Source organism: Platichthys flesus, chromosome 9 (assembly GCF_949316205.1).
Source record: "Platichthys flesus chromosome 9, fPlaFle2.1, whole genome shotgun sequence".
Lineage (NCBI taxonomy): Eukaryota > Metazoa > Chordata > Actinopteri > Pleuronectiformes > Pleuronectidae > Platichthys > Platichthys flesus.
In genome coordinates this window covers 26,967,228-26,981,535 of record NC_084953.1, presented here as the reverse complement: position 1 = coordinate 26,981,535, position 14,308 = coordinate 26,967,228, and the positions used below count along the sequence as shown (strand labels likewise).

At 40.5% G+C, this 14,308-nt stretch overlaps 1 protein-coding gene across 5 annotated transcripts in view; it reads left to right on the top strand.

Annotated features, from left to right (window-relative positions):
- The first annotated feature begins 4,858 nt into the window (after positions 1 to 4,858).
- Positions 4,859 to 14,308, top strand: part of szt2 (SZT2 subunit of KICSTOR complex) — a 172,220-nt gene continuing 162,770 nt past the window's right edge. For all 5 annotated transcript variants that reach the window (XM_062396270.1, XM_062396266.1, XM_062396265.1 and 2 more), the window contains exons 1-3: positions 4,859 to 5,019; positions 7,701 to 7,826; positions 11,409 to 11,582. In XM_062396270.1, coding sequence (XP_062252254.1) covers positions 4,996 to 5,019; positions 7,701 to 7,826; positions 11,409 to 11,582 — 324 coding nt within the window. In that variant the 5' untranslated portion in view covers positions 4,859 to 4,995. The remainder of the gene's footprint in view (positions 5,020 to 7,700; positions 7,827 to 11,408; positions 11,583 to 14,308) is intronic.

Sequence of the window (14,308 nt, the reverse complement as noted above, 5' to 3'; positions counted from 1 at the left end):
CATATGTGAAGTGGAATATGTAACTAAATAAGATTTGAACAGTAAGGAATAGATATTGTATATGAACAGTATTGATTAGATTAGATTTCTTTATTTATCCACACAATGGGGAAATTCACTTGTTACAACAGTAATAGAAAAACAGAATTAAATAACAGTGTCGAAGCACTGTAAAAAAAAAAGATCACAATATGTACACTTCTAAAACTACACATAATAAGAGTATAAACAAATAATAAGAGTATGATACATAATAAGAGTATGAAACACATAATAAGAGTATGCACATAATAAGAGTATGCTTGATACATGACTAGCAGCAATAGAAGTAGGTAGTGTAGATATGAAGTGCAGTAAGTGAAATGAAAATGAGAAAGATGAAGTGAATAAGGTAGTGGTTAGGATTTGAGCAGGGTGACAGCCGCAGGGAAGAAGCTGTTCCTGAACCTGCTGGTCTGGGAACGGAGGACCAGGAGGCATACAGTCTGTGGCTGGGATGTGAGCTGTCCTTGACGATGCTGCGCGCCCTTGGCAGGCATCTCTTGCTCTGGACAGCCTCAATGGTGAAACAGAGCAGCTGTCATACCACACTGAGATGCAGTTGGTGAGGATGCTCTCGATGGTGCAGTGGTAGAAATTTAGAAAAGATGCTGGTGTGCCTTCTTGACCACGGTTGAGGTGTTGAGGGTCCAAGAGAGGTCCTCAGAGATACTGACACCCAGGAACTTGAAGCCGTTATTCAGTTAAGCGCATAAGGCAAATATTTCCCTAACCATGCTTATTTTTACATCGTTTTTAATCTCGATGTCGGACTCAATGTTCAGGAGCCTTTGCCAAGTTAACACAACAAATCTACCACAGACAAGGCGGATTTCCTCATCGCTCAGCTTCAAAATTGTGGCCTTATGCGAGCTCAAGGTCGGCCTCCTTCTCGGCTCCTTGAGCTAGCGGTTCAAGCAACCTGCTTATCGATTCTGCCTGATCGCGGATCCCATCCCAAGGACAATCCAGCCCCCCCGCCGCTGAGAAGTAACACATGCACCCACTTCAGCTACAGATAATATTCTGATGACCAACCTGCAGTAAGCAACAATTTAATTTTCTAATTCATCGACCAAATATATAAAAAAAAAATTAAATTTACTCCATTTAACGGGGCGTCGCTTCTTCTGCTAATGAAGTTAAATGACTGTGTTAAGTCATATTCTGCGGGAGGAACTCTTCGGTCATCAGGAGTTGGTGTATGTATTCTTTGGGCAATATATATAATATTTGGTCTTCAGACCTAAATCTTTGTTTCGGTCAAATTACCTTTTGTTTTAGTTTGGTCCCTGCTGACCCTTTATTATTTTTCACATTAAGGACCTCTCAATAACCATATATTGTTTGCAAATATTATATTTTGTACTTCACTCAACCTAATTTCATTTCAATTATGATCTCTACTTCATCTCTTAGACCTTTATTTAGCAAATCTACTTTATCGCATGGCTTACAGCTGCATTCTAACAAGAGTTATATCACCAAAAATGGTTTATCTGATAAATGTTAAATTACTGTTTGTCCATACTAACATATAAATTCTTCATTTAGTCATCGCTATTCTAAGAATACTACATTTGCAAGGTAATAATAATTTATCAAGTTAACTTCTCCAGAACATGTTAAGATTCAATTCTACTCCTTTACTTTCTTTCTTTTTGGGGGGAATGCCTATCCTACTTTCTGCTCCACCCCCTTCTAATCCTGATGGCATCACATAGGTTCTAAATTGCCAAAAGAAGTTTAACATTCACATCATTTTATAATGAATAATTATATAATTATAATAATTATTATAATCAATAAATGTTTGTTAAACCGATATATCAAGTTCTCTCCTAATTTAATGTTAATGGGTGTGGAGGGCACATGTTCCTGAACCATGGCTTAGTGTGAACTTAACCCGGTGCAGTTTTGCTTGAGATGTGGTCCAGTGCACATTTTATGTCTTCCAGCATATGCATGTATATTGATATATCTGTAATAAGGGACTGGTTTAATGTGTATTGATTTATCAGTAAGGTTCTAGTTATACAGTTTTTTCATATTTAAAGAAAATACAATTTCATCTTGAACGACCCTAAAGCTTCAGAAATGTGTGCTTGACACTGGAAATTAAAAGAGTATGATTGTAAATTTTGTTGAAGACAAAGATGATCTTGATCTGGCCCCTGCAATGTAAATTTTTAGAAAAGGACTGGTTTTGGACCAGATTTTTTACATCCTGTTTCCAGTTTGTGAGCAGCGAGCAGACAAGCTGTGGTCTCACACACTCAAAGGGAGATGGTCACATGGTAGCTTTCTTTTAGATCTATCGAGGTCATCCACTCCCCTTTTATGAGGGATTTTTAAGATCTGACCCGTGTTCACCATCTAGAAATGAAGTTCCTTTATGAAGCCATTTAACCACTTTAGGTCTAAGATGGGACGTATTTTGAAACTTTTTTCGGCATCAGACAAAATGGCAGGATTCAATATGGATTGGCATCCGGAGACTCCCACTGATGGCCACGAAATAAACCTGTTCTTCCTGTATTTCTGTAGTTACAGATAAGGTTTAATCATCTACTGCAGTCATACTGGCACTATCTTCCTGTAAATAGAACACTGCAGTTTGCAAAGAAAATTCAAAATGAAAGAATGAATATAAGATGCTGTGTAAAACAAAACCTACATGGGTCATATACAAAGTCAGCATCTTGTGAAGGGGGCTCTAAAAGCAATATTATGTATCCACGCCCTGAAATATAAAGAGCTAGTGTTAGCGAAGCCAATTGCAATGACAGAGTGATACCGGTTGATGAAAAGAAGCAAACACGGACTTAGAGTCCCTTATCAACTTTGGGAATAGCTGATGATGCCCTCACACATACCTCACCTTGTCAGGCTAATTAAAAGTAAATGTCTTGTACTGATTTTAGTGCCCTGCACCACAATGTCTATAAATTATCTTATATTACCTAGCTTAATGATAATATCCACAGGCTTACTGTATCTAGTGATTTGCCTGTGAATCCCCCCCCCCCAAAAAAAAAAAACTGGTGCTGTGGAGAAAGTTTATGCCATTTGAAAAATCTAGTTCCAATCTAATCTAGATCTTTTGCACATTTTAACTCTAAAACTGACATTTATCTCTCTTTGTAAATAAATACAGATAATCTTCATATTCATTCCCCTGGCTGCAGGTTCTCTTCCTACACATAACTTATTATAACTACAATTGTTTTAATGTGGCAGCAATCCTTATCTGTCATAGTAAATATACGCATTCAGTCTGTCAGCTTTTTTCTGCTATGCTATCTCTTTTGCCTTGTTAATTGAGACAGTGATATAGCAGTCTATTATAGCAAGGCTGAGATCAAAAGTATAATCAAATCAGGACTGAAACAGAGATGGCAGTAAGAGTGGGACAGAGGAAATAAAGGCAGACACTTTCATAGTATTCAGAAGAAAGTAGGTGAAATGAGAACAACCACCAGAGATACAAAGGAAGAGACGATAATATTAGGAATGAGGTTTGGCCATACATGTTTAAAAGGCAACCTGAAGATGCTTTGACACAGGCAGCCGTGACAATTTTAATTGGCAGAAAACAGTGGAGGTCTGTCCACAAAACCATCGACAGAGACAGACACTTAAAAACTCTATGACAGGACTCTATGACAGAATATGGGTAAATAGCCATTCTGACTCGCACTCCTTTCCAGACGGTGGCGGTAATGCACTGATACGTTGTTTGCCACCGCAAATAATCAGCAGAAGAAGTTTTCTACAGTCGACTAAACTGGGCTGTTTATGTAGTCCGTGCACGAGCTAAACACATGCTTATTACAGCCAGCCTTGATGACTTCCGGCTGAATTTTGTTAGTGGAATGGCTTAAAACTCAAGTGGAAGTTGAAGCTAATTCAAGCTGGACCTTTTTCACTTAAGCACAAGTACTTCAGCCTCTTCACCCCAAGCCTCATATCACATGCCGCCGAAAAACAATGTCCACGGAAGTTTATTGAAATGGATTTCAAAATAAAAACTATGAAGAATTTTAAGGAAATTGTTCCAACTAAGTGGATACATAAATCGAAAACCTTTCAACAAAAAAAGAAAATAAGAATACAAAAAATGATTTGCTGTATAAAAAGTGTAAAATTGTTTATACATTTTAAATTAAAAAAAGCTGTTGACAAACATGATAGTAACTCTTAAGTATTGTTGGCTGAAAATGATTCCAATTCCTATCAAACAACAGACTCCTGGCTTTCTTCCCCATATTATCCCCTATTATAATAACAGATCTCTGTATTAGACTGAATTAGACTCAATATGCTGGGTTTGCCTGTTTACCCTGGACAAAACAAGCAGGAATATTGTTGCACATATGTGTGATTTAACAAAGCATGCTGGTACTCTGGAATAAGTTGTGTGATGTTTAACATAACCAGAGTTGATGTGTTTTTCACAATTCCAGCTTTCCATTTTAGAAGTCGGTTTGCCTCTGTGATTAACCCCCTGTACACACATAGGTGAACAAAAATGCCATCTCATTTCTTGTTCAAACATATTTTCGAAAGCTTTTGGGAATATTTGGTTTACATTTATATAACTGTTGCCATTACTTTTATTTTTCTACTTGCATTTATTTAGACTGTACTTTTATATGTAGCGGTTTATAATACATGTTGCAGTTAATTGATCAAATATACTGTGTGCATGCATAATACGTTTTTGCTTTATAAGTGACGTTTTTATCTCGATTTTATGTGCTTAGTTTTAATTTGAATGCTTTTACCGGATGTGCAGGCGCTGTCACCTTGTCTAACCTGACAATTGCTCGTGACACCCGAACCAATAGAGAAGACAGATAAACAAACATTAAAACAGATTATTTGCGCAAATCAAAGCGATATTCGTCCGCTGAAGCTCATTAACACTCACACAGTCCATGTGCTTTTCAAGGCATGGCGGAGAAACAGGACAACGAGGTAAATAATAGCTTCAATCTTAACTAAGCAGCACAGGGGCTGCCATAATGGGGGAGACGGCACATTTCCCAGTTAGTTACTTGTTCTAACAGTGGGGACTGGTTAAAGTACTGTTTAAGGTGACCTGTTAACAATAGCTGTCTCCTCAAAGAGCTGTGCGCATTTATCCAAACAGGTCCCTGAATGTAGTTGACACGTTAGCTCACTAGCAAGCATTACCTGCTAAGCTATTAACGTGAAGACTTAGATCGAGTCGATAGTTACATCAATGTTTGGACAATTCCCTGTGTGCATGTCTTGTGAGAACAGTACTTAGATGAATGCATTTACAGATAATGATAGTTGTAGATTACTTTTCATTTAGGACTAAAATAGATGATAAAAATAGCACGTGTTTTAGCTGGTATATTATATTTACAAATCTCCATTTATTATTTGATAAATATTTTGTATCCTCAAAGTATTTTCTTTATTTTCAATGCTTTATTAATTACTTGGATGAACCTGCAGTCCCCTTTAGTTGGTGTGCTTAGGTGAATTGACTGTACTTGAGTCGTCTACAACTGGAACTATTGAGTTTATAGTTACTATGTGGGAGTTGTTGGTCTGTTAACATCAACATTATTGTCAGTGTTTAGAAGCCACAGAATGCTCGCTTGCTACATTGCAGGTGAGCATTCAGATAACAATGCAGTAAATGAGAAGGCATAATGACAGAGGGAACAGATAACATTTTTGGAGTATTGACATTTATCATCAGATGTATTATAAAATTACAAAGCAAAACTCCATATGACTAAAATTATAATTTATGAATTTACCATTCGACAAAAAATGAAATTCCACGGCCACTGTTTTTTCTGAAATTGTCAGCAAAAACATCACAACTGATGAACTTGTGGTCCAAGATCATGAAAAGAACAAGACTTGGTGTTCACATGGACTCATGATCATGGTCAACATGAACCTATTAGATGGCAGCAAAAGGTCAAAACCTGTGCATAGCATCTGGTCATGTTTAGTATGGGGAAGATACATAATTGGCAGGGCGTCATGTGGCCCTCATCGACCGAAATCAAATATACAGTAATTTAAAGAATTTCCTGCATTTCAACACCACCTTACTTTCTGGATTAAGTCAAGAATCAGCCGTTTGCAATAGTCCACATTTGTCTGAGGCTGCCGGATTGCAGGCTACTTATTTATTTTCTAAATCAATCAAAGGCAAAAACAATTATAAATTAATGAAATAGCCTAATAAATGGTTAAAGTATAATGTGGATATTTAAACCTTGTTAAACAATGTTAAGCCTGAGGGATACTATTCTTAAGAGTAATATGACATCTTCAAAGTCTAACAAATGCAGATCTCAAAATTCCAAACATTTTAAATTGATGAATGACATAGCTCACTACAATTGTCTAATTCCAATGCAACTTGGACTGCCAAACTAACTTCGGGTGTTGGTCCGAGAATCATTACAGACCTATTTCTAAGTTTTATAATCATGAGCTAGGCCTAGGGGAATCCTAGACAAGAAAAGGCCAGCAGCAGAGATGAGCAGTTTATAAGCTTCAGAGTGGAGCTAAAACAGCAAACTAAAATTAGAACTAAACTACCCTGGCAAAACAAAAGTTAAAGAAATTACAAAAATATAGCCTGCCTCCTTAACCATGAACAAGGGAAAAAGTAACATTAAACAAAAATAGTTTCTCGCTCCTACTCACTGCTACTCAAAGTGATGAGGTGATATGGATACTAATTAAAACACGACAATAAACAAGCTCACAGTAACTCCTAAATCCACACATTCACTAGTGGATCTGGCTTCTTATCTCACAACACAAAATTCTGCAGGATCTTAGTACTTACAAGAGCGTAGTTTAAACAAAAAACACATTCATATGTTGGCTCTTTTTTGGAGGTGGGGAGAGATAAAGAGAACAAGGTGTCTTTCAGTTATATGTTGGCTCTTTGTTGATCGAGAGAGAGAGGTGGTTTTCAGTTGGAGAGGAAGAACACTTCTGCTCGTAATTGGTTGAATGCCAAAGTCAGCACTTTTTGAATTAGCAAATCACTGGGCTCCACCTGTTTCTTCATCTAAGCACACACACACACACACACAGATATACAACACGGAATAACAGAGACACATAAATACAATAACGATACAGTGATTTCAAAATAAAATTAAATGGATCCCTATCTCACAGTCTATATCAGGACAATCATGTAGAATTTCAAAGTAAAAGCCATTGGAAATATCATATTTTAATTGTCTTGGTTGTGGCAACAGAGAAGGAGATTGTTATGGCATTTGACAAATAGAGTGAGTTTCTGTGTGCCTACTTGTTGACTAGCCTGGTAAATGTTAGATCAACCAATAGGGTTAGCTTAAAAAATTAGAGGTCTGTTGCCTTGGATGAAAGGGTGGCCTGGAAACGAGTCTAATTCCTAGCCTGAATTATTGTCCTAGTCAGGCCCTGACCACATATTATTTGTGGTTGGAAGAAATGGCAAACAGACTACTGCGGTTACTGTTATGTACAATGTGGTTTGTTTTATTGCTATGATTTGCAATTTATCAATTCAAAATGAAACCTACAAGACAATCACAAGTGCAAAAAGGGAATGGATCGGAATACTGTCAGAAACCACTGTATATGCTTCTTTTTATCAGGTGGAGGAGGCTGACCAAATCTACTTATTGATGAAGGAGGAGTATCGGATTTCTAGGAATGTGCGTCTGGCATGGTTCCTTGGTAAGCTTAACCAAGTCATCTGGCCAGCCTCAAAGCCTGAACTGGTGAGTTAAGCCAGCATTTACTGTCCTCATGGGGGCGACCAAAGCCAGGGCCACACTGGCTGCACTTTTGTACTAGAGAAGTCCACCAGGAGCTGCTGGTGTATCTATTGCATTTACTTCAATACAAGTCGGAATATGTACTAAACTAAACACCAGGACACTACGTTATAAAGACATACATCTTCCAGTCTTAGAACAAATATAGAGATTCTGAAAGTGAAACACTGGAGTGCCACTACTTTGAAATGAGTTTGGGGGAGTGTTGGAAATAGGTAAGTTTGGGACATAGACAAATAAAGCTAGTGTTTCACAACAAAATAAACAGAGACAAATATATTTCCCCTGAGAAAAGTGTGTGGGTCAACTTGATGGGGCAGGCACTGGGATCTCTGAAACCCTGGAAAAATAATTTTATAATACCAAATACTCGGGAGGTGAGGAGAGGGTTACAGCTACCTGAAGGTTCTTGGCAAGACATCAAAATTTGCCGTAGTGCCAAGGTCAAGCCCCTGATACAATCTCACAAGTTTAACTATATTGCATCACCATCTTCTTTAGGCTCTACTAACCAAGTTTCACATGAATCATGTGATAAGTTAGGATAAGTACGAATTTCAAGTACCTGGGAAAACGCCAAAAATCACGGCAAATATAATTTTCAATCCAAAATGGCAGACTTTTACATATAATTAAACTATACTACGTTACATTTATGAAATCATAGAACAACATAAAGAAAGCTGTTGGCATTTATTGCTATTTATACAACAATGGAAAATGCCAAACTCTTATAAAGAGAACAAAATACATAGTGTAGGCCTACTTTGAAATAAATGAAAACATATAGCTGCAGCCTAATAACTTAAAAAGATAAATTATAGTTGATGAAATATTAAAATAAAAAGTGAGAGCAGGTCATACTGCTGGCGGTCACAGAAACTGAAGCTCAGTACAAACCAACCGTAACCAACAAATTTGCCCGCTCCTGGTATCTCAATATGGCCTGATAGGATGATGATTAAAAACAGGGTTATTTAATAAAAATTTAAAGAGGTTCAGTTTGAGAAAATCTCGTGAAGCAAACTTTCGGAAGATCATAATGTCTACTTATTTAGTGTGATATATATTTAAGTAGCCTAGTATTTGTATCAACATCTGCATGTACTAAATACCTGACTGTCAAATCAAATTAATTCAGTACGATTCAAAAACTTTATTTATTGTCTCGTAACATAGAACTGAACATACAGTCCCTGACAAAAGTCTTGTCACTTATTCATTTTGTAGAAACAACAGTTTATAACCTGACTTTTAATTAATCCATTGGTTTAAGAAATGGCTCATATGAAAGCTAAAACCTTCCCAAATTATTTTTAATATACTAAAATAAATTGACTTTACTGAAGAAAGATTGATCATTTAATGAACAAAGAAAGGTCAGATTTTGGCAAGACAAAAGTTTTGTCGCCTACAGAGAGTAATGTGAAAATTGAACAAATAATTTACTTCAAATACAAAAATATGTTGCATAACATCAGTGAATTAAGTAGTGGGGCTTTGAGATCCATAAATAATATATTGTATGACTTCCATGAGCTTGAAGGACTGCATCCATGCGGTTCGACAATGATTCATACAATTTATTGATGAAGTCATCAGGAACAGCAAAGAAAGCAGTCTTACATGCCTCCCAGAGTTCATCAAGATTCTTTGGTTTCGTCTTCCATGTTTCCTCTTTCATTCTACCCCAGACATGCTCAATAATGTTCATGTCTGGTGACTGGGCTGGCCAGTCCTGGAGCACCTTGATCTGCTTTGCCTTTAGGAACTTTGATGTAGAGATGGAAGTATGCGATGGAGCACCATCCTGCTGCAAAATTTGACCCCTTTTATGGTTGGGAATGTAAGAGGTAGCTAATACTTCTTGATATTTTAGGCTACTGATATTTCCTTCCACCCTGTAAATCTCTCGCACATCCCCATACTGGATGTAACCCCAGACCATGATTTTTCCGCCACCAAACTTAACTGTTTTCTGGGTGAATCTCGGATCCATGCGGGCTCCAGTAGGTCTCCTGCAATATTTGCGGTGAGTGTGATGTAATTCAACCGAAGATTCATCTGAGAAATCCACCTTCTGCCACTTTTCCAGCGTCCATCCTTTTAGCAGGCTGTGGGCCTTGGCAAACGCCACACATCTTTTTAATTGCCTTTTGTTTAGTGCTGGTTTCTGGGCACTGATTCGTCCATGGAGGCCATTTCGAGACAAAATTCTACAAACTGGCCTGGTTGACACAGGGACTTGAGGTGACCAGGCCTCGTGGAGCTCTGCTGCAGTGGAAAAGGGGCTGGCCTTGGATTTTTGAGCCAACAAACGGTCCTCCCGAGCAGTTGTCTTGTGGAAAAAAACATCTCCAGTCTCTTCAAATATTTTTCTTATTCTTTTTACTTGACGCTGAGACACATTGAAGGTGTCAGCCACCTCAGCAGTGGATCTGGTCGTCAGCCTCTTTATAATCAACACTTTGGTCTCAGGGTCAATCTTAGGCATGTTGTCAGAGGTCAAGTTGCAGTTGATGTGAAGGTCTGGTGTGCTGGGGTTCTTTATATACACACCCACTAATTGATTGATCAATTATTAATCACAGGTGAGGCTGTAATCTAGGATTGGGTGCATCATATGACAAGGCAACAAGACTTTTGTCTTTGCAAAAACTGACTCAGTGGGCTTTACCAAGCTGTGAACGTAAAATGCTTTTCAGCAGTTTCATTTGGCACCAAAATATTATTTCAAAAGCTGTTGGGATAGAAATTAGCCATTTCTTTTAAAAAAAATGATTACAAATATATTTGAGGGGCACTTAAGGTCAACGTGTACCCAAGCGACAAGACTTTTGTCAGGGACTGTATATGTATGATTGCAGATATCAGGGTTTCCCCCAGAAAACTTGCTAAGCCTGGTGGTAGGGCTGCTAGAGAAGCTGACTGTCGGCCCTATTTTAAAAGTAAAATAAATTAACATTAATAAAAAAGTGCAAACATGGCCAAGGGGGAACAGGGAACTCAGGGCCTGAAGAGGTATGCTGTGTGACCTCTTTTACTTCTTACACAGGGTGCAGGTTGGATCACTGCAAGTGATCCGTCTCGGCTTCTGAAAGAACTCCTCCAGAGCCTTACTGTAGTCAAGATCAGCCACAGAGGGACCATTTATTTTTATACGGAGGCAGGCAGTTAGGCTTTTCCTCTGCAGCCTGTTCCTGAGGTCTGTCTTGATCTATTTAAAAATAGTCACATATCTGACATTAAATCTGCATTACCTCCAACTGTGATTTATCCTAGTAGGATAAAGCAAAGAGTAAAAAGTGTTAGGGAAACAGCAGTAAAAAACAACATTTCTATTCAACATTTTGCTTCTGCTGCTTACCTTAAATATAGTACGTAGTTGCATGAAAAGATGATAGGCAAAAGTTAGCTCTGAATTCCATTCTTTAAGAATATTTGACTAATAATTAGCAAATTTTCTGAACCTTATAAATGTTGTGTATAATAAGTCACTAATGTTATGTTTGCCTGCATTCACAGCTGAACACAGAGAATGAATTGGACTTGTTGAGCATCTTACCGAAAGGATGGCAGCCAGATTTCTCTCCGACCATGTACCCTTACATGTTGGTGCCCTCCACTCGGGCCACCTTCCTGGCTCGGAGGTACAGATTCATCATCGAGCTGGATCTCAGCCCTTCCACAGGGATTGTGGTAAGATAGAAGCACATTTTAATGTTTAGGCGCTTGTTTCCTGAATAAACACAGCACATGACCCATAGTAGAGAGATATTTGTTTTTCTATCTATAGTAGGGCTGCTCGATTATGGAAAAGATCATAATCACGATTATTTTGGACAATATTGAAATCACGATTATTCAAACGATTATTAATATATTCCCTTGATCTGAAGTCTATGCTTTATTCTTTAAATGACTGGAGCGTGCGCAATAAAGTGAATCACTTCCAGTTCAGGTAAAAACCGATGACGGCTGCGTGTCTTATTCCTCCATGAAACCAGGATATCAGTGCCCGGTTATTTAAACCCTTAATGATGACAACCCTAACACTCTCCAAAAAAACACTTTGAAATTTCCTCTCATTATTAAATGTCCCCATCTGCGCATGCACGTCTCTTTCGGAAAAAATGCCAAATAATGGTTTCAACTCGATTATAGTAGTTTGGAGATCGTTTGACCCCATAAACAAAATCGCGATTCAAATTCGTAAAATTGCACAGCCCTAATCTATAGTATCTTTAGAATATTCTGAAGAAAGTCTTGATTGGTTCACGTTAATTACATGACCTCTTCTGTCAGACCGTTGTACAGTTTTAATTTGTATATATACAGTATTATTGGGCAGGTCACAAACTCATCTCATCTCATTTTCATCCGCTTATCCGGGGTCGGGTCGCGGGGGGAGCAGCTCAAGCAGGGGGCCCCAGACTTCCCTTTCCCGGGCCACATTGACCAACTCTGACGGGGGGATCCCGAGGCGTTCCCAGGCCAGTGTTGAGATATAATCTCTCCACCTAGTCCTGGGTCTTCCCCGAGGTCTCCTCCCCACTGGACGTGCCTGAAACACCTCCCAAGGAAGGCGCCCAGTGGGCATCCTTACCAGATGCCCGAACCACCTCAGCTGACTCCTTTCTAAGTAAAGAAGCATCGGCTCTAATCCGAGTTCCTCACGGATGGCTGAGCTTCTCACCCTATCCCTAAGGGAGACACCAGCCACCCTTCTGAGAAAACTCATCTCGGCCGCTTGTACCCGTGATCTCGTCCTTTCGGTCATCACCCAGCCCTCATGACCATAGGTGAGGATAGGAACGAAGATCGACTGGTAGATCGAGAGCTTTGCCTTGCGGCTCAGCTCTCTTTTCGTTACAACGGTGCTGTAAAGCGAACGCAATACCGCCCCCGCTGCTCCGATTCTCCGGCCAATCTCACCCTCCATAGTACCCTCACTCGCGAACAAGACCCCAAGGTACTTGAACTCCTTCACTTGGGCTAAGGACTCATTTCCTACCCGGAGTAAGCAATCCATCGGTTTCCTGCTAAGAGTCATGGCCTCAGATTTAGCAGTGCTGATCCTCATCCCAGCCGCTTCACACTCGGCCGCCAGCCGATCCAGTGAGTGCTGAAGGTCACAGGCCGATGATCCAATGAGGACCACGTCATCTGCAAAAAGCAGTGACGAGATCCTCAGACCACCGAACTGCAACCCCTCCCCACCACGACTACGCCTCGATATCCTGTCCATGTATATCACAAACAGGATTGGTGACAAGGCGCAGCCCTGGCGGAGACCAGCATCCACTGAGAACGAAACTGACTGACTGCCGAGGATGCGAACACAGCTCTCGCTTTGGGAGTACAGGGATTGGATGGCCCTGAGGATAGATCCCCTTACCCCATACTCCCGCAGCACCTCCCACAGTTTCTCCCGGGGGACCCGGTCATACGCCTTCTCCAGATCCACAAAACACATGTAGACCGGATGGGCATACTCCCAGGCCCCCTCCAGGATCCTTGCGAGAGTGAAGAGCTGGTCCGTAGTTCCACGTCCGGGGCGAAAACCGCATTGTTCCTCTTCAATCTGAGGTTCGACGATCGGCCGAACCCTCTTTTCCAGCACCTTGGAGTAGACTTTACCAGGGAGGCTGAGAAGTGTGATGCCCCGGTAATTGGCACACACTCTCTGGTCCCCCTTTTTGAACAGGGGAACCACCACCCCGGTTTGCCACTCCTTTGGCACTGTACCCGACTCCCACGCGATGTTGAATAGGCGTGTCAACCATGACAGCCCCTCAACACCCAGAGCTGAGGGGCCCCAGGGATCTCATCAATCCCTGGGGCCTTGCCACTGCGGAGATGTTTGACCACCTCAGTGACCTCCACCAGGGAAATTGACGATGAAACACCATCAACCTCGAGCTCTGCCTCCAACATAGAGGGCGTGTTATTCGGATTCAGGAGTTCCTCAAAGTGTTCCTTCCAACGTCCGACAACCTCCTCAGTTGAGGTCAACAGAGTCCCATCCTTACTGTACACAGCTTGGATGGTTCCCCGTTTCCCCCTCCTGAGGTGCCGGATAGTCTTCCAGAAACACTTTGGTGCCGACCGAAAGTCCTTCTCCATGGCCTCTCCGAACTTCTCCCACACCCGCTGCTTAGCCTCCGACACGGCAGCACGGCTGCTACAATTATGTAGCAGCTGCATAGATCTCTGAGACGATGGCATCCTGTCACATGGCCAAGGAGGTTGCTATACTCCTAGTGCACCCTCACTCCCGCTGGAGTTGGAGCGCCAGCTCCCTTGTACACCTGCTGAATCATTTCCATGACCCAGTGACACTAGATTTAGACATGGGCATCTGTCTCCTTACCTTAAGGGCTCTGAATGGGTAAAGCCGCACCCGCTCCAGATCCTACTAGCCC